The sequence below is a fragment of the Octopus sinensis genome, linkage group LG1, assembly GCF_006345805.1.
Source record: "Octopus sinensis linkage group LG1, ASM634580v1, whole genome shotgun sequence".
NCBI lineage: Eukaryota > Metazoa > Mollusca > Cephalopoda > Octopoda > Octopodidae > Octopus > Octopus sinensis.
In genome coordinates, this window is record NC_042997.1 from 117,907,727 (window position 1) to 117,927,707 (window position 19,981).

Sequence of the window (19,981 nt, forward strand, 5' to 3'; positions counted from 1 at the left end):
TTGGGATTGATAAATTAAGTACCAGTTGCATACTGAGGTCGATATAATCAACAAGTCCCCACCTCACAAATCTGAGGCCTTGTGCCTCCAGTAGAAAGGATTATTATTATTATTATTATTATTATTATTATTATTATTATTAAGGCAGCGAGCTGGCAGAAACATTAGCATGCCAAGCGAAAAGCTTAGCAGTATTTCATCTGTCTTTATGTCATGAGTTCAAATTCACCTGAGGTTGACTTTGTCTTTCATCCTTTCGGAGTCGATTAAATAAGTACCATTTGCATACTGAGGTCGATCTAATTGACTGCCCCCACCACCACCACTTCCCCTCAAATTTCGGGCCTTGTGCCTAGAGTAGAAATGATTATTATTATAAAGGTAGCGAGCTGGCAGAATTGTTAGGGCAATGGATGAAATGGTTAGGAGTATTTCACCTATTGCCATGTTCTGAGTTCGAATTCAACCTTTCATCTCTATGAGGTCAATAAAATAAGTACCAGTTGAAAAAACTGGGGTTGATGTAATCGACTCATCCCCTTCCACAAAACTGCTGCTCTTGTGGCAAAATTTTAAACCATTATTATTATTATTATTATTATATTATTGAGTGAGAAAGAAATGCATGTGATCAAAGTGACATTGGGGTACAAATATATGAAGCCCAATATACCCATCATGACCACCCATCAGATAAGGGTACACCAGGCCCATTGCATCACGACCATGTGTGCTACATGGTGACCTTATATCAAGATAAACAGCACATGACCATGCAGGTGGGGGTTCAGTTACAATTTTCTTCCGGCTGAGTAGCCCAACCTGCTCAAAAGATCCCTGAATGAGTGTTGTTTAAATAGAGCACTGGAAAAAATGCCTTGCGGTATCTGTTCCGGCATTTTCACACTCTCAGTTGAAATCTCACGGAAGTCGGCTTTGCTAGTCATCCTTTCAGGATAAATAATGTATTGGTTAACTACAGGGGTCAATGTAATCCACTAGCCCCTCACCCAAAATTTCAGGCCTTGTGGCTATAATAGAAAGGATTATTATTATTAGTATATAGCCTACTTTATTGCAATATGAGAGAAATATATTTTCATTATTGTTGTATTTCGGGATACTCTTGTACTTGTTTCAATCATTTGACTGCAGCCATGCTGGAGCACCGCCTTTAGTCGAAGAAATTGACCCCAGGACTTATTCTTTGTAAGCCTAGTACTTATTCTATTGATCTCTTTTGACGAACTGCTAAGTCACGGGGACATAAACACACCAGCATCGGTTGTCAAGCGATGTTGGGGGGACAAACACAGACACACAAATACACATATATATATATATACATATACAAATATACGACGGGCTTCTTTCAGTTTCTGTCCACCAAATCCACTCACAAGGTTTTGGTCGGCCTGAGGTTATAATAGAAGACACTTGACCAAGGTGCCATGCAGTGGGACTGACCCGGAACCATGTGGTTGGTAAGCAAGCTACTTACCACACAGCCACTCCTGCAGGATGGTCATTTTTTGTATTTTTTTTGACCGAATAAACACATGCACTAAATATCCATTCTTCACTGGTTTATTACAGTTCTTATTTTAACTTGTGTCCGTTGTCTGGAAGTCTTTCGGTCACACATCTGTGACCTCTTCAGTGATATTTTCTGTCATTGCGTGTGCTCCTGCTCTGCTTAGTCCATTCCGAAAAATTTCCAGACAACAGATATGAGTGAGAATAAGAACAGTAATATAAAAAAAAAAAAGACCATCCCGAAATACAATATCTGTTTCAACACATGGTTTCACATCAGGAATCTTGCAACACAAATCCATAAACGTATATTTTATCTTTAATTATTAGGAAAGGACCCAGGAACATTGAAATTTTAGATTTGTATCTTCGAAGTGTAATGGATTAATGTTATAAAGAAGTTAAAGATGGCTGAGACAGAAAATTAGTCTAATTACTTTATTTAATATAGTTTAGCACTACAATACTTTGAGTTGAACTTTCAGAGGGATTAATTCTGTCTGTACTCCCTCTGCAATCTACAAAAAAAAAATACATGTAATACACATCTGTTATTCCAATCAACTACATCTAAAACTTGTAAATGTTGGAAGCATGTCTAGTCCAAAAAACAAAAATAAATAAAAGACCTGTCTGTTGAAATAAACCAACTATTGTTTTAAGACTAGTCTTTTATCACTGGTTTATATACAACTAAGATGCTGTAATTGTTTAAGCCTTTCGTTGCTGTATTTATTTTAAGATGCTCTGTGTTTCTTTCAATTAATTTTAAGTATAACAAAGAATTTAGTAAAATAAATTAGTTATCATTCAGCTAGTGTTAGGAACATAAATTGTGACTAAGGTTTGGAGGAATATATTAATACAAAACTTATGTAAAGAAGACATTTGTACTGAGAGCCAGAGCTGCTTTCAGCCGGGTTGGTATCAAAAGAGTTGAGAATTGTTTCTCTATTACTCTTTTTACTCTTTTACTTGTTTCAGTCATCTGACTGCGGCCATGCTGGAGCACCACCTTTAGTCGAGAAAATTGACCCCAGGACTTATTCTTTGCAAGCCTTGTACTTCTTCAATTGGTCTTTTTTGCCGAACCGCTAAGTTACGGGGACGCAAACACACCAGCATCGGTTGTCAAGCAATGTTGGGGGGACAAACACAGACACACAAACATATATATAAATATATATATATATACACATATATACAATGGGCTTCTTTCAGTTTCCATCTACCAAATCCACTTAGAAGGCTTTGGTCGGCCTGAGTATAGTAGAAGACACTTGCTCAAGGTGCCACATAGTGGGACTGAACCCGGAACCATGTGGTTGGTAAGCAAGCTACTTACCATACAGTCACTCCTGCGCTTATTTTAAATAAATATTATTGAAGTTTTTTTTTAAAATTTACGCATTTTGTTTGAATATTTAAATCACTTTCATTGGACTTTAACTCTTTAGCATTCAGGTTACTTTGTGAAATACAATGTTAAGTTATCCACATTGTTTTGAATTAATCCTGCATTATCTTGTAACTTTGAGAATTCAGTGATGTGATTATACATATATATTTTTGGATTAACATTGTAGGGTAGGTGTGAGAGGCCAGTTCTAGCCAGATTGAATATAAAACAGGGCTGGATATGGTCGGTTTAAATGCTAAAGGGTTAAGATATTTATTGTTATCTCAGACTTAAAGGCAGCGAGCTGGCAGAATCGTTAGCACACCAGGTGAAATGTGTAGCCGTATTTCGTCTGTTGCTACGTTCTAAGTTCAAATTCTGCCGAGGTCAACTTTGCCTTTCATCGTTTTGGGGTCAATAAATTAAGTACCAGTTACACACTGGGGTCGATCTAATCGACTTAATACCTATGTCTGTCCTTGTTTGTCCCCTCTATGTTTATCCCCTTGTGGGTAATAAAGAAATAGGTATTTCGTTTGACACTACATTCTGAGTTCAAAATCTGCCAAGTTCAACTTTGCCTTTCATCCTTTTGGGGTCAATAAATTAAGTATCAGTCAAGTACTGAGGTCGATGTGATTGACTTACCTCAACCACCAAAATTTCGGGCCTTATACTTACAGTAGAAAGAATTATTATCCCTGACCCCATTCTTTTTTTTTTTTAATTCATCATCATCATCCTCATTTAATGTCCACTTTCCATGCTAGCATGGGTTGGACGATTTGACTGAGGTCTGGCAAACCAGATGGCTGCACCAGGCTCCAATCTGATCTGGCAGAGTTTCTACAGCTGGATGCCCTCCCTAATGAGTCCGAGAGTGTAGTGGGTGCTTTTATGTGCCACCAGCACGAGAGCCAGTCAGTGCTTTTTATGTGCCACCTGCACAGGGGCCAGCCCAGCGGCACTGGCAATGACCTTGCTTGAATGTTTTTTTTACGTGCCACCAGCACAGGTGCCAGTAAGGCAACGCAGGTAACGATCACGCTTGAATGGTGCTTTTTACATGCCACCTGCATATACTACAGAATCTAGGAGACCATCCTAACAAGCCTTTGGCATGGGAAGGACCTTTTGATTTTTTTTTTTGTTTTTTTGTTTATTAATTGTAATCATCTTTGCCTCTGGTCATTGGTCTGCTAAATTAAGACCAACCTGGGGCTAAACAAACAATAATACATACACACAAACTCTCTCACTCTCTCTCTCTCTCTCTCACTCTCTCTCTCTCTCTCACACACACACACACAAACACCACCACCACACTCTCTTAAAAGGTTTGATAAAGTAAAAACACAAATCTTATAACATGGTTGGCTGCTTACCAATTCCAAAACTTACCGATTACATAGAGCTGGTTATCTATAAGAAATGAGAAAGTTGCATAGCGTTCGGTGGGCATCGGTGGTAAGCTTTTCCAGACATTTTTCTCCACATCGTAAGACATGAAATAGTTACGAGGGTTCCCATCTGCTGCCATACCGCCAACGACAATTACATTACCATCTGTATGTAGAAAAACAAAAATGAACAGTGCCAGTTTCATAACATCAATCTTTAAGATTTGGTTTCCATGGAAACATAGTATTCTACACATACACACACACGCACAGATATAATAGCTAAATTATTTTTTCTAAACGTATTTAAAATTTGTCATCATCATCATTTAATGTCTGCCTTCCATGCTGGCATGGGTTGGTCTGTCAATGCTTATCAAATCCTCATCACTATGTAAATTACAAAACATTTACAAAATGGTAAACTTAATTCAGTGGACATATAAGTATAACAGGTTTTATGAGAATTTAAAAAAAATTGGAATTGTAATAGTTTACTGCCTGATCATATTCTCTCCTTAATTTTTATTTTAATGCTTATCAATTATTTCCATGGTGAGCTAGAAGAATTGTTGACATCGAGCAAAATGCTTAGTGGCATTTCATTCTTTTTTACGTTCTGAGTTGAAACTCCAAGTTTGACTCAACCTTTCAACCTTTCAGGGTTAATAAATTAAATACCTATTTCTTTACTACCCAAAAGGGGCTAAACACAGAGGGGACAAACAAGGACAGACATAGGTATTAAGTCGATTAGATCAACCCCAGTGCGTAACTGGTACCGAAACAATGAAAGGCAAAGTCGACCTTGGCGGAATTTGAACTCAGAACGTAGTGGCAGACAAAATACGGCTACACATTTTGCCCGGTGTGCTAACGTTTCTGCCAGCTCGCCGCCTTTACAATAAATTAAATACCAGTTGAGCACTGGGGTTGACATAATTGACTAGATCCCACCCCCGAAATTGCAGGCCTTGTACCAAAATTTGAAACCAGTTATTTCCATGAAACAAAGTACCATATTTAATAGCATATTAGATGCATTTTTTCTCCAAATACATATTTCAAAAACTCACCCTAGGTCCTGTGGAGGACTCGCAGTTGTAGGATTGCGGTTTCGATTCCCAGACCGGGCATCGAAAATGTTTATTGAGCAAAAACACCTAAAGCTCCACAAGGCTCTGGCAGGGTGAACCCTACTGTACTCTTTCACCACAATTTTCTTCCTCTTTCTGTTGTACCTGTATTTCAAAGGGCCAGCTCTGTGACACTCTGTGTCACGCTGAATCTCCCTGAGGGTACATGTGTCTGTGGAGTGCTCAGCCACTTGCACATTAATAAATGAGCTGCGACCTCACTGGTGCCAAGCTGTATCGGCCTTTGCCTTTCCCTTGGATAACATTGGTGGCGTGGAGAGGGGAGGCTGGTATGCGTGGGCAACTGCCGGTCTTCCATAAACAACCTTGCCCAGACTTGTACCTTGGAGGGTAACTTTCTAGGTGCAATCCCATAGTCATTCATGACCGAAGGGGGTCTCTACCCTGGGTCCTATATGCTAATTTTGTCCCTCACTCTTTTTTCCTGAATATATGCAGTTGAAATTGGGATGAGTCTAACATGTTTATACATTTTTTAAAAATAAAAATAAATTATGGTATATTTACACGCACGTAATAATTTTAGCGAAAGGTTAGAGAGAAACAAAAATCTTACCGTGAACAGTTGCTGGAACTCCAAGCAAGCTTTCCCTCATGCTCTCTCCAACTGTCCATTCATTTGTATCAGTATCAAAGATCTCAACTGAATCAAGAGGCTTTTGAGTTTCAGAAACACCACCAAGCACAATGATTTTCTTTCCAACAGCGACCGCGGCAGCACCTGCTCTTTTAGTTGGAATGCCAGGGAGGGCTGTCCATGTATTGGCTTTCAAATCATACATCTCAAAGTTAGCTAGTGGCTTGCCACGCATATCACAACCTCCAATAACGTATAACTTGTCATTAAGAATAACAGGAGTTGCAAATACACGTTTTGATGGCATCGGGAGATGGATTTCCCATTGTCTTGGTTCTGTAGCTGCCATGATTTATAAACAACAAACTAAATACCTGCAAGCAACAACAAGAAATATAACAGAACTCATAAAAATAGTCACCACAGGAGTTACACAACAGCCACCATTCATTATGATTTAAATTGCTAAACCCTTTCGTGACCAACCTGGCTGAAACCGGCTCTGGCTCTTTAGTATAAATGTCTTGTTTTCATAAGTTTTGAATTCAAATCTTCCACCAAATCTTAGTCACAATTTATGTTCCTAACATTAGGTCAATGATAACAATGTTATTTTACTAAATTCTTTGTTATATTTAAATTGGAAGAAATATAGAGCATCTCAAAATAAACACAGTAATGAAAGGGTTAAAGACATTTTAAAAATCCACATAAATCTTTAAGTACATAAACACAAACATCAAGTCATTAAAAATGTCTGGCCTATTCATGGGATATTTGTGTGTTGTTGTTGTTAAGCAACAAGACGGGTAAGGGTGATGGTCTAGGGCTTAGGGGCGGGAGACCCCAGATATTGGAAAAAAAAAACAAAAACACTTTGGTCGTCTTGTTGTAGTCGAGGGCTCTTTGTTGACGTCCGACACCACTGGGAGGTGGCCCTCGAAGTCGCTGGAAATGGTGATCCCTAGGTCCAAATTCTTGGACAGCAGGATATTTGTGTGTGCATGTTCATTCCTTGAATGCAATGCTGAAGCCATGACTAAGCTAGCATGGGACTCACCTTTTGATTGCTAGATGTTGCAACTGAAATCTATTTTGCTTCTTTAACCCTTTGATTTGTAACCTGCCTGAGACCAACCCTAGTCCTATGATATAAAATACCTATTTTAAAGTGATCTAAATTAAAACCTTCCTTTAAAACTTCAAACCAATTTTAGCACACTGCACTTTCTCTAGAAATGATTTTCATACCACTGCCCTGTTACAGAGGAGATAACTCATACGGTGACATAATGCATCTACAGGGTGCTGAAGGTTAATTTATGTTCCAAACACTAGCTTAACATTTCAGCATTTAATATTCTACCTGTTTTATGTTCAAACTGGCCAGACATGGCCTCTCACACCCATCCTACAATGTAATTCTCAAAAGAAACAATCACATCATTGAAATCCCCAAACTATGAGATAATGCATGATTAATTCAAAACAATGTGAATACATAAGGATTACAAGTTAAGATCACTGCCATGAATTCATTGATGGAGGCACATGGCCTAGTGGTTAGAGCAGCGAACTCGCAGTCGAGGGGTCGTGGGTTTGAATCTCAGACCGGGCGATGTGTATGTTTATGAGCGAAACACCTAAGCTCCACGCAGCTCTGGCAGAAGATAATGGCGAACTTCTGCTGACGTTTTTGCCACAACTTTCTCTCACTCTTTCCTCCTGCATCTTGCAGTTCACCTGCGACGAACCAGCGTCCCATCCAGGTGGGGAACTTATACGCCAAGGAAACCGGCCCTTATGAGCCAGGCATGGCTCGAGAAGGAACAACATCAATTCATTGCCGCAGAGTTCACCGCCATTAATTCCCCATGAAGAAAGTTCACCATGAACTTTAGAATTTGAAAATAAGGTCTTCTTTCAATTATTTTACTGTGAACTTATCTCTGTCTAAACTTTCTTATGGTGAACTTTCCCGGCAGTGAATTGATGATGGTGATCTTACCAGACATGACACTTAAGCACCACATTTGGCAGAGTAATCTGAATGCTAAAGGGTTAATAATGGCAGTTCATCATCGTTTAATGTCCACTTTCCATGCTAGTATGGGTTGGATGATTTGACTGAGGACTGGCGAACCAGATGGCTGCACCAAGCTCCAATCTGATCTGGCAGAGTTTCTGCAGCTGGATGCCCTTCCTAATACCAACCACTCCGAAAGTGTAGTGGGTACCTTTACATGCCACCGGCATGAGGGCCAGTCTGGCGGTACTGGCAACAGCCAAACTCGAAATGGTGTTTTTTACGTGCCACCTGCACAGGAGTCAGTCCAGCGGTACTGGCAACGACCATGCTTGAATGTTTTGTTCACGTGCCAGTAAGGTGATGCTGGTAACAATCACGCTCAAATGGTGCTTTTTACATGCCACCGGCACGGAAGCCAGACAGCTGCTCTGGCAGTGATTCCGCTTGGATGGAGCTTAACCCTTTCGTTACTATATTTCTGACCAAAATACACCCCTTATGTGTTTCAATTAATTTCTAACATAATCATAAATTTAGTCTGGTTTCATTAAACAACTATAACTTTTTTATTTATCAATATATCAATCTGATTTTTGGAAGATAATTTAATGAAATGTTCTCAACCAATTCTATACTATAATTTTTGTCACAAAGTGACTCTAATTTCAGGTAGATACAGGTAAATTCAACAAAATATAAAATTATTAAAATTTTGTTCAAACATCGCTATAGAAAATGGGTTATTAGCTAGTATTCAATTGGGTATACAACAAAATTTTACGATAGAATTTGTTATTCTGGGTAACTTTCTGATACCCATAATAATATTTATGGCAAAATAGTCTTAATTTCATTTAAGGTTGTGGGAAACCACTAACAATCCTTTCTTTCGTTTTGTTTACATTTAGCGTAACGGTTCGTTTCCGCCGTAATGATTTCAAATAGGCTCATTCGAAAAAGTAAAAAGAAATAGTCTAAGGCTTTACTCTTCTGGGAAAGTCTGTGGCTTGGTCCAGTTTCTTCAGAAAAATCACTGAAAGAAACAGTTTTTAAATTTTCACTCCATTCAGGTGCCAATTCATTTTCTTTATCGCTGTCGGAGCTCTCGGATTCACTGTTTTCACTTTCGGAAAATGAAACATCAGATTCATTATCAAATAACATGCTTTTTTTTTTCAGTCATAGAGTTAGATTTATGAAGGTCTTCAGTAGAAAATCCTTCGAATTCTGACTCGCTGCTTGATATAATGAAATTCGTATCCATTTTTGTGTCAGAATTACAAATTTTGAAAACACAATAGGAACAAATTTCGGAAAAAAATCTCCCAAAATTCACGGAATTAAAATTACACTTCGATTTTTGTACAAAACTGTAGTTGAACTCTTTACGAAGTGTAATACGTATTTTCACGAATGTACTAAAGAGATTTGCTCTGATATTCTCATTTAAATATGAATAGGTAAATTCGAGTGGCTTTGGTCAGATTAACCAAAATTTTTTTCGGGCGGTTTGGTAACGAAAGGGTTAAATTCCACATTATTTTCAAAACTGGGTGCACCTTGACATAACTTCCCCACCAGCCTCTTTTTCAAATGGGGTAACCATATATATCCCTACAGCAACACAGCTATTGCTGTCTTTCAATCATAGTTTAGCATCTCTACACCTGGCATAAAGTCACATCCCTCCACTCGGTTGAATGGGGGTGGGGGTTCTCGTCTTGCGAGTTACATGATGACTTCAGTGTCACATAAAAGGCATCCAGTCCAAGGCAGTAAGCTGGCAGAAATGTTAGTACACTGGACAAAATGCTTAGCAGTATTTCATCTGTCTTTACATTCTGAGTTCAAATTCCATCGAGGTTGACTTTGCCTTTCATCATCTCGGGGTCAATAAATTAAGTACCAGTTGCATACTGGGGTCGATCTAATCGACTAGCACCCTTTCCCAAAATTTCAGGTCTTGTGCCTATGGTAGAAAAGAATATCTTCAATATGTTTTAAGGCGGCGAGCTGGCAGAAACATTAGCATGCTGGGCGAAATGCTTAGCAGTATTTCGTCTGTCTTTGCGTTCTGAGTTCAAATTCCACTGAGGTAGACTTTGCCTTTCATCCTTTCTAGCTCAATAAATTAGGTACCCGTTGCATACTGGGGTCGATCTAATCAACTGCTCCCCCATCACTCCCCCAAAATGTCAGGCCTTGCGCCTAGAGTAAAGAAAAGGCACCCAGTCCACTCTATAAAATGGTTGGCATTAGGAAAGGCATCCAGCCAAAGCAGACACTGGAATCTAGTACAGTCTTCTGGTTCACCAGCTCCCCTCAAATTGTCCAATTCATGCCAGCACGGAAAACAAACATTAAATCAGTGGTTCTCAAAGTGGGTGATACTGCAAAGATCCAGAAGGGTGTTGAAGAAAAGTTGGGCAATAATATGAGGGGGGGGGAGTGCCAAAATGGGACGATGGATGTAAAAACAACAAAATAAAGGGTTCATTTGGTTAAGTTTTCTTTGTGAAATACAGTTGCTTTGAATTGGCTGCAGAAAGTGGTCTACATTTGAGGTGGTGTGTGTGGGGGACGGGCCGATAGGAATGTGTCCTGGGTGCCAAGGGCGTGGCAGCCCGAAAAAGTTTCGGAACCCCTGCATCAGATCTGATGGTTAATCAAGGCTCGTTAATAATTTTGTGCAAGATTTACTTTGAAATTGTTGCCAGAGCAACAAGCTGGCCTTCGTGCCGATGGCATGTTTAAGCACACTATTTGAGCGTGATCGTTACCGCATTGCCTTACTAGCACTTGTGCTGGTGGCAAGTGAACATTCAAGCGAGGTCATCGCCAGTGCTGCTGGACTGGCTCCTGTGCCGGTGGCACTTAAAAAGCATCATTTGGGCGTGGTAGTTGCCAGTACCACCAAACTGGCCCTCGTGCCAGTGGCACGTAAAAGCACCCACTACACTCTCAGAGTGGTTGGTGTTAGGAAGGGCATCCAGCTGTAGAAACTCTGCCAGATCAGATTGGAGTCTGGTTTGCCAAACCTCAGTCAAATCATCCAACCCATGCTAGCATGGAAAGCGGACATTAATGATGATGATGATGGAAGGGCAGTGGTGGGGGAGGAGGGATCGTTAAGTTGTTTAGGCCTCAGTCTGCCCCCTTAAGTGGTTTAGGCCTCAGTCTGCCCCGATCCAGCTGGCCTAATAACTAAATAATAACCATGGTGATGATGATGAATTGAAACAAGGCGATGTAATTTCGGCAGGAACATGGTAACTAAAGAGTTAAGTCATTACTTAACTACTACTTAAACTACCATTCCATTTGCTCCACTTTACAACACAACAGAGTTAACTCTTTTGTCACTGCATTTATTTTGAGATGCTCTGTGTTTCTTTCAATTACTTTAAATACAACAAAGAATTTAGTAAAATCACTTAGTTGTCATTCAGCTGGTTTTAGAAACATAAATTGTGACTAAGGTTTGGTGGAAGATTTTAATTCAAAACTTATATAAACAAGACATTAGTTCTCAGAGCCAGAGCTGGTTTCAGCCAGGTTGGTAATGAAAGGGTTAAATTTATTTCACTTATTCAAATGTTACAGAAGGCTCAGTTGAAAAAAAAAAAATATCAAGATAAAATTTGAAAGTGTAGATTTATAAACTTCTTAACAGTTTTAGTAAAATTACAAACTAGGGATGGTCTAAATCATTGAAACTAGAAACATACCAACAGCTATCTTTTCAATCAAATTACATTAGTTTTTGACATACCACAGCAGGGGTGGGGGTGGGGGTGTTGTGTAAAATGTTTTTGCTTTCTTTTCTCTAATTTTTTAAATTTCTAAATACAGTTATTTTGAACAATGGTGACTTGTGTATTTCTCATTCTGTTTAAATGTCATTCCTCACAATTATATCCAGCAGTGACTTACTAGCTGAGGAATTCCACAGATTTCTGTCTAATCCCACTATATACCCTGGGTATGTTTAAGCAAACTTACTTATATAATTAGCTGTGTAAAATGGCGTTCAGATCTGATGATTAATCAAGGCTCGTCGTTAACAATTTTATGCAAGATTTACTTTGAAACTAAGTGGAGGGGCGGGGGAAGGGAACATGAAGTTGTTCTTGTTGTGACTTAGGCATCACTCTGTTCCGATCCAACTGGCCTAACAACCAAAACCATTCAACCATAACCATCCCCTCGTTTTCCTTCAGTCAAAGGCACAAGCATGACAGTTAAAAAGTTTGCACCTTGGGCAAGTGTCTTTTATTATAGCTCCAGGCCAATTTATGCTTGGCAAATAAAGAAACTGTGAGGTAACCTGTTTCACAGCCATACATTTGTGTCACGTTCCTGTAACTTAGCAGTTTGGCAAAAAGACAGAATAAGTGCCATTCTAAAAAAAATGTACTGAGGCTGAGTTGATTGATAAACCATTCGAGGTGCACCAGTACGGCCTCAACCCAGTGACTGAGTCAAATAAAAGAATAAAGGAATAGTGTATCTCATACCGAGTCACCTAGTATGTTAAGCTGGTAAGGTGTGATTTAAGGAAACTAGTTTCCATTTAAAATATCATATGATAATGAACTTGTTAATGACTGTATATACATATTTCAAGAATTATTGCTCTTTCATCAGTACCACATCCAACCCACCAACTATCCACTAAGTTTAGCGGTGTAACATTATTGGATAATATAGTGCTCAGGTGCACTATGAGGAGGTGTTGAAAAGTTCCTGGCTTTGGGTAAAAGAAAATGCAGGGGGATCAGTAAATTATGATTTTATTCAACATATTCCTCTCTCAGATTCACACACTTATTGCTGTGGTTCTTCATTTTTTCTAAGACCTGTAAAAGAACTTGGAAGGCTAGGCCTCCAACCAGGCCTTTCGTGATATCCTTAAAGCCAGGAACCTTTCAGCATCTCCTCACATAACTAATTAGGCAAAGTAACCAAAAATGCATGATCAATACATAGAATGTGCACAGGAAGTGAACAGTACTCTTTTACTTGTTTCAGTCATTTGACTGCGGCCATGCTGGAGCACCGCCTTTAGTCGAGCAAATCGACCCCAGGACTTATTCTTTGTAGGCTATAGTAGAAGACACTTGCCCAAGGTGCTACGCAGTGAGGACTGAACCCCGAACCAAGCGGTTGGTAAGCAAGCTATTTACCACACATCCACTCCTGTGCCTAAATGAGATAATTAAAATAAAGGGTGGTGGTGGGGGACATCAAGTGTACTGTTGGTGAATTTCAAGAAACAATGATGTTTTGAAGGATGTGGTGCCCTGACAGCTAACAACTGATGCATGTTATTTATTCCATGCTTCAGTAATTCTGAGCATGAAAAAATGTTTCTGAAAAAAATGGGTGCCATGGTGTTTGCTAATTTTGCAACACGACCAGTCTCAGAGTTGTGGGCACTGCCCTTCCTCCCGACAGGGCTATTAGAAAAACAAAAAAGTAAAATACACACACACAAGAAGCTACTGTAGTAGAATGAGAGTTAATATATGTAACCCTTAAGGCAGTGAGCTAACAGAATCATTAGGACCCCATTTAAGGCGGCAAGCTGGCAGAATTGTTAGCACACCGGGCGAAATGCTTAGCAGTATTTTGTCTGCTGCTACGTTCTGAGTTCAAATTCTGCCAAGGTCAACTTTGCCTTTCATCCTTTCGGGGTCAATTAAATAAGTACCAGTTATGCCCTGGGGTCGATATAATCGACTTAATCCATTTGTCTGTCCTTGTTTGTCCCCTCTGTGTGTAGCCCCTTGTGGATAGTAAAGAAATAAGAATCATTAGGACACCAGGCAAAATGCCTCGCAGCATTTTGTCTGTCTTTGCATTCTGAGTTCAAATTCCACTGAGGTTGGCTTTATGTTCCATCCTTTGGGAGTTAAAATAAGTACCAGTTGAACACTAGTATTGATGTAATTGACTTAGCCCCTCCCCCAAAGTTGCTGGCCTTGTACCAAATTTTGATACCAACCAGGCTGGGACCATTCCTGGTTCTATGATACAAACCTCTTGTTTTAAAGTGGTCTAAATTAAAACCTTTTATTAAAATTTCAAGCTAATTGGTTTCAGACACCAGCTTAATAACAGCCAAGTGTGTTTTACTAAATTCTTCATTAGTTTCAAAATTAAATGAAACAAAGGCAGAGTATTTCAAGAGAAATACAGAAGGATTAAATGAAGAGAGAATCAATTAGATAATTAGTAATAATTAGATGATGGTAAGTTGACAACTTCGAGCAGAAAAAAATGAAGCAGTTGTTAGTATTAACCCTTTGGTTACTTGATTTCTGTTCAAATACAATGCCTTTCAGCATCATTATCTACAATAATAATACTCTTGTATTTTTTCCATCACAACATATGAATGAGAAAGGAAGGGAGGGGTGAAAAAAAATCAAGCATTTCAATTCTGTGTGGGTATATGTTTGTGTATGTAAATGTGTGTGTGTGTAATGGAAGTGTATACTCTCTCTTTAACTTGTTTCAATCATTTGACTGCAGCCATGCTGGAGCACCGCCTTTAGTCGAGCAAATCGACCCCAGGATTTATTCTTTGTAAGCCTAGTACTTATTCTATCGGTCTCTTTTGCCGAACCCCTAAGTTACGGTGACGTAAACACACTAGCATCGGTTGTCAAGCAATGTTGGCGGGACAAACACAGACACACACACACACACACACATATATATACGACGGGCTTCTTTCAGTTTTGGTCTACCAAATCCACTCACAAGGCTTTGGTCGGCCTGAGGCTATAGTAGAAGACACTTGCCCAAGGTGCCACACAGTGGGACTGAACCTGGAACCATGTGGTTGGTAAGCAAGCTACTTACCACACAGCCACTCCCACGCCTATGTATGTGTGTGCATGTACAAGGGAAGTATGTGAATGTTTGTATGTGTGAACTAACGTTCTTTCAGCAACAAACGATGATTGATGTCACATCTCAAAAGACAACCACTAAACAACATTGACAAGTGTATTAATTTTACCATCCATAATTATATATAAAATACTACAATTAGCCATCATTTTTTATGACACGAGGCCAGCTAGTTTAACATAAAAAGCACCTGTGCTGGTGCCATGTAAAAAGTCACTGTGCTAGAGTCACATAGGAAGCAGCCATGCTGATGTCACATAAAAAAAACCCCAGGCTGATGTCATATAAAAAGCACCTGTGCTGGACTCACCGAACAAGCATCTGTGCTGGTGCCACACACCACATAAAAAGCACCTGTGCTGGAGTCATATATGAAGCACCTCAGCTGGTGCCACATAAAAAGCACCTGTGCTGGACTCACCTAACAAGCACCTGTGCTGGTGCCACATAAAAAGCACCTGTGCTGGAGTCATATATGAAACACCCAGGCTGATGTCACGTAAAAAGCACCTGTGCAGGTGTCATGTACAAAGCACCCAGTAAACTGGTTGGCATCAGGAAGTGCATCCAGCTGTAGAAACCTTGCTAAAACAGACAAGTGGAACCTGGAGCAGGTCTCCCACTTACCAGCTCCTGTCAAGCTATCCAACCCTTGCCAGCATGGAAAACAGATGTTGGATGATGATGGTCCATGCAAGCATAGGTTGGATAGTTTGATGGACAGTTTGACAGGATCCAATGGATCTAAGGATGCCATTGTATTCCAATGTCCGTTTTGGTATCATTTCTACAGTTGCATACTTACCTAAAGCCAACCATTTTCCAGTGTATACTAGGGTGTTTATTCTACTATAGCCTCAGGCCAACAAAAGCCTTGTGAGTGGATTTGGTCGAGGGAGACTGAAAGAAGCTCATTGTATATCCATCGTTTTCATGCCACCCTAATGAGGTCACTGTGCAGCTCACAGGACTATGAACCCAGAGGATGGGGAGGGAGGCATTATACCAAGTGGGGATGGGTTAAAGTATGGGAGAAGGAAGAAGAGTAAGTTTTTTTCAGTGTAGGGACACCACATAGCTGCTCACACTTACAAGAGAGGGTGAGAATGATCTGCAAGAGCTACAAAAAGATAAAGAGTCATGGCAAGGAGTACAGGTGGTCCCTCAGAGTAGGAACTGATAAGAAGTGAGTGGGAACTATTGATGAAATTATGTTTTGGGGACAAGTGCAGGCATGGCTGAGTGGTAAGAAGCTTGCTTCCCAACCACATGGTTCTGGGTTCAGTGCCACTGCATGTGACCTTGGGCAAGTATATTCTACTATAGCCTCAGGCCAACAAAAGCCTTGTGAGTGGATTTGGTCGATGGAGACTGAAAGAAGCCCATCGTATATCCATCATCTATCATTTCGAATCTGGGTTTTGTCCCCATTAACGAGGGTGGCTGGATCTAGCTTGATGCCATAGCGACCACCCTCACACCAGCTTGCCTGGTTTGGGGCATCCTCCCAATTTCCTCTTCCACCTGTCCCCTCTACATTTTCCTCGGTCTACATTGATTTCACTGTTCTTTTACTCGAAACTCTAGCACCCTCTTCAGAACATGCTCCTCATCCCTCCTCAACACATGCCAATACCACTGCACTCCATTTGCCTTTGCCAGCTGTTCCACTGATTCCTCCAACCCCAGCATCCCCAAATGTATGTGTGTGTGTGTGTGTGTGTGTGTGTGGTGTGTGTGTGTGTGTGTGTGTGTGTGTGTGTGTGTCTCTGTGTTTGTTCCCTACCATCATTTGGCAACTGTTATTGGTCTGTTTACATCTCAGTAACTTAGTGGTTTGACAAAAGAGACCAATGAAGTAAGTACCAAGCTCAAAGAAACAAAAAGCAAGCAAACTGGGGTCAATTCACTTGATTAAGATTCTTCGGATGATGCCCCAGCATGGCCAGAACAGAAACAAGTAAACGATTAAAAAAGAGATAAATTTAACAGAGTTTTGAATGTTTTAATTTAGATTACTTTAAAACATGATGTTTGCATCATAGAAGCTTTGTCTTGGCTAGAATTAAATTAATATATGCACTTGAAATGGAATAAAATAATGATGAGTATAACATTTATAATGGATATATATACGAAAGCAGAATGGCCTAAGATGTAATATCTAGTCTCAGAGAAACTTCTTGTAGAGACTTGTGAGTTAAAATAACCTCACAGAACCCATTCGGAATGTCATTTGGTGGATGGTCACACACAGTGTTTATGTAGTTGTTCGTGTTACTTAGCCCTAGACCAACTATAATTGATGATAGTGTCTTTCATTCTTCCAATAACTCGCATTTCTCGACCCCACCCCCACATAGTAAATATCTTTTGTGATAAGAACGTATCTTATTATGATATGATTCTTATTTATTCCCTAATGTATTTCTCATCAAATATCTTTATGTATATATATATATATATATATATATATATATTGTACAAGCAGGTTAGTAAGCAAAGGATCAAACTGTGTTAATAGTGTCTCAAAGATTGTGGGACATTATACTAACAACTAATGCAACCATATCTTTTATTGAGGGCTCAAAGTTCACGGAACACATGGAGTTGATGGTTTTTGATTAGCTTAGCAACGATAGCAATATTTTATCAACTAGGAAGGTTTAAAATTACAAATTAAAGCTGAAGAGCATTGATAAAAAGAATAATTAGATTTAAAATTTTTAATTGAGGGTGTTGTCATTACAAAAAAGGTTGGTAAAAGGAAAAAAAAAAGTGGGGAACGATAGAATTGTACAATTTTGTTGCTGTTGTTTTAACTCCAGGTCAGCTCTGATGGAGCAGACCTATAATCATAGGCATTCCAAGCATGACCAACTTGTCTTGATATATAGTGTGTCTAGGATCACATTATACAAGGTATCTTCCTATTTCTAAAACAGTAGGGTTTGATTTGAAGAAGATTTGGCTGATATTTATAGCATGGGAAGTGATGATGTAGAGTAGTGATTCTCAACCATTTTTTCCCCCTATGGACCCCTTTGAATGGCCAAAGAGGAAAGTGTCTGCCTTCAGCCCTTTCAGTCTGGTCCACCACACAACCTCTTTCACTACAGGCAAAGGAAAACAGCTAGGCCTTCTTGGCCAAAGGAAGGCAGTGGGACCATTTTCCCAATGACCTCAGCTGATAGACGGATTCATCCCACACGTGACAGCAGGGGTTCAACATAAACCCACAAGTCAGAAATACTTGGGCACTGGACAAGAATATGGAGAACAGTGTGGATGATTGCACTTCCATGGTCGTAGGGTTTATCTTGAACAGGCAGTGCCCCACAGTAGGACTGCCAGGCCAAGGATTTCTGGAAATTATCCATAGGCCCCGGCCCAAAAGTTCCCCGGAACAAACCAGCCAACTCATTCTTGTCGACACCCAGGGTCTCCCTGAGAATGTCATTGCACTTACCCACCACTAACCCTCTACAGAAAGCTATAGTGGAACTTCCACTGATCGCATTGCCTAACTGGCAGAGGAGTGTGAGCGCCTGGCAACACTAGGTGCTAGTTGTCTTTCCTCGGTCTATGTTTGATCCAGGACTACAGCTCAGTCAAAGAGATGAGCTGTGAGAAACTGCATCTAACACACAGCAACCACGCTTGCTCACCATCTAGGAAATGCTGGAGATACTGCAGCCTCAGTGCATGTCTGCACATCAGTAGTCATGGCATACACAGCAAATGGAGCGCATCCCTTCCACAGAAAGCAGAAGAACCAGAACAGGGTATGACGGTGAGGCAGTAATAGATGATGGATGTGATGTATGCATTCACCACTTCTGCCTGACCTTTCAGGGATAGCTTTCTCTCAGCCCATTTCTAAGTGATATTGGCCACCCTGTCGCCACCTGGTCCTAGTTCTTCACCTAGAAAGCTGGACTGAACCAGCACCCAGGGTAATTTAACCAGTCTTCCATCCAGTGTCCCACAACACTGTTGGAAGGCATGGATCTGCCTCTCCAGGCACCAAGTTGCAGGCCCACTGACTTCTGTTTAAATTTCACTTCTATCACAACCTTGTATTCTTTTAGAGAAGTGCCAACCAGGTCTATGTGCCTGGTGTTCAAACACTATGACGGTGATGTCATCCAATCCTTTCTACTATAGACACAAGGCCTGAAATTTGAGGAAGGAGGCTAATCAAGATTCATTTTGAGGATCTGATTGAAGACTTTGCAATTAAAAAAAAAATAGGAGAAAACTTCAAATACTTATAAAGTAAAAGTAAACAAAAATTAATTATTTTCCATCTTTTTTTTTTTTTTATGCACCCTTTTCAAGCCTTGCCAGGCTCATGGACCTGGTTTCCTGGTTTCTATAGCGTATGTGTTCCCCCAAACTGGACAAGACACCAGTCCATCGCAGCGTTACTCAAGAAACAGGAAGAAAGTTGGGGCGAAAGAGTACAACAGGGGTTGCCACCACCCCCTGCCGGAGCCGCGTGGAGCTTTTAGGTGTTTTCAATAAACACACACAACGCCCGGTCTGGGTCCTCCGACTGCGAGTCCGCATGCCCTAACCACTGAGCCATTGCTCCTCCAGCAGTAAGATTCTCCATCTTACTGCTAGTTTTATTTCATTTTGAAGAAAGAAAATTATGATTTATCATTATTTATATTTTGAATTACGAATATGAGTGGCCTGAATTTTTTTTAAATGTTTAGGGCCTTTATGGGTCTTAATCCGGCACCAGGTAAAACATTAAATTGTATGATAAAGGACAAGCACAAGTGTCTTACTGCAGAGCAGATACATGGTTGCCCCAGATAGAAAAGAAAGAGGATGATGGCAAACATATGTCAGGGCCTACCCTCAAGTTAGAGGAAGATGAACATAAGTGGTATGATGAGTTCATGGGAGTGTAAGGTGAGTGACAGAGAGAGATGGGGCTAGAAGGAAATG

At 40.1% G+C, this 19,981-nt stretch overlaps 1 protein-coding gene across 4 annotated transcripts in view; it reads right to left on the bottom strand.

Annotated features, from left to right (window-relative positions):
* Window positions 1-19,981, bottom strand: part of LOC115216769 (kelch domain-containing protein 8A-like) — a 37,996-nt gene that overhangs the window by 6,989 nt on the left and 11,026 nt on the right. For 3 of the 4 annotated variants that reach the window (XM_036504300.1, XM_029786342.2, XM_029786350.2), the window contains exons 2-3: window positions 6,049-6,443; window positions 4,337-4,501 (exon numbers count right to left, since the gene is read on the bottom strand). In XM_036504300.1, the coding sequence (XP_036360193.1) occupies window positions 4,337-4,501; window positions 6,049-6,418 (535 nt within the window). In that variant the 5' untranslated portion in view covers window positions 6,419-6,443. Of the gene's footprint in view, window positions 1-4,336; window positions 4,502-6,048; window positions 6,447-13,319; window positions 13,451-19,981 lie in introns of all 4 variants that reach the window. The other variant, XM_036504293.1, reaches the window with a different exon arrangement.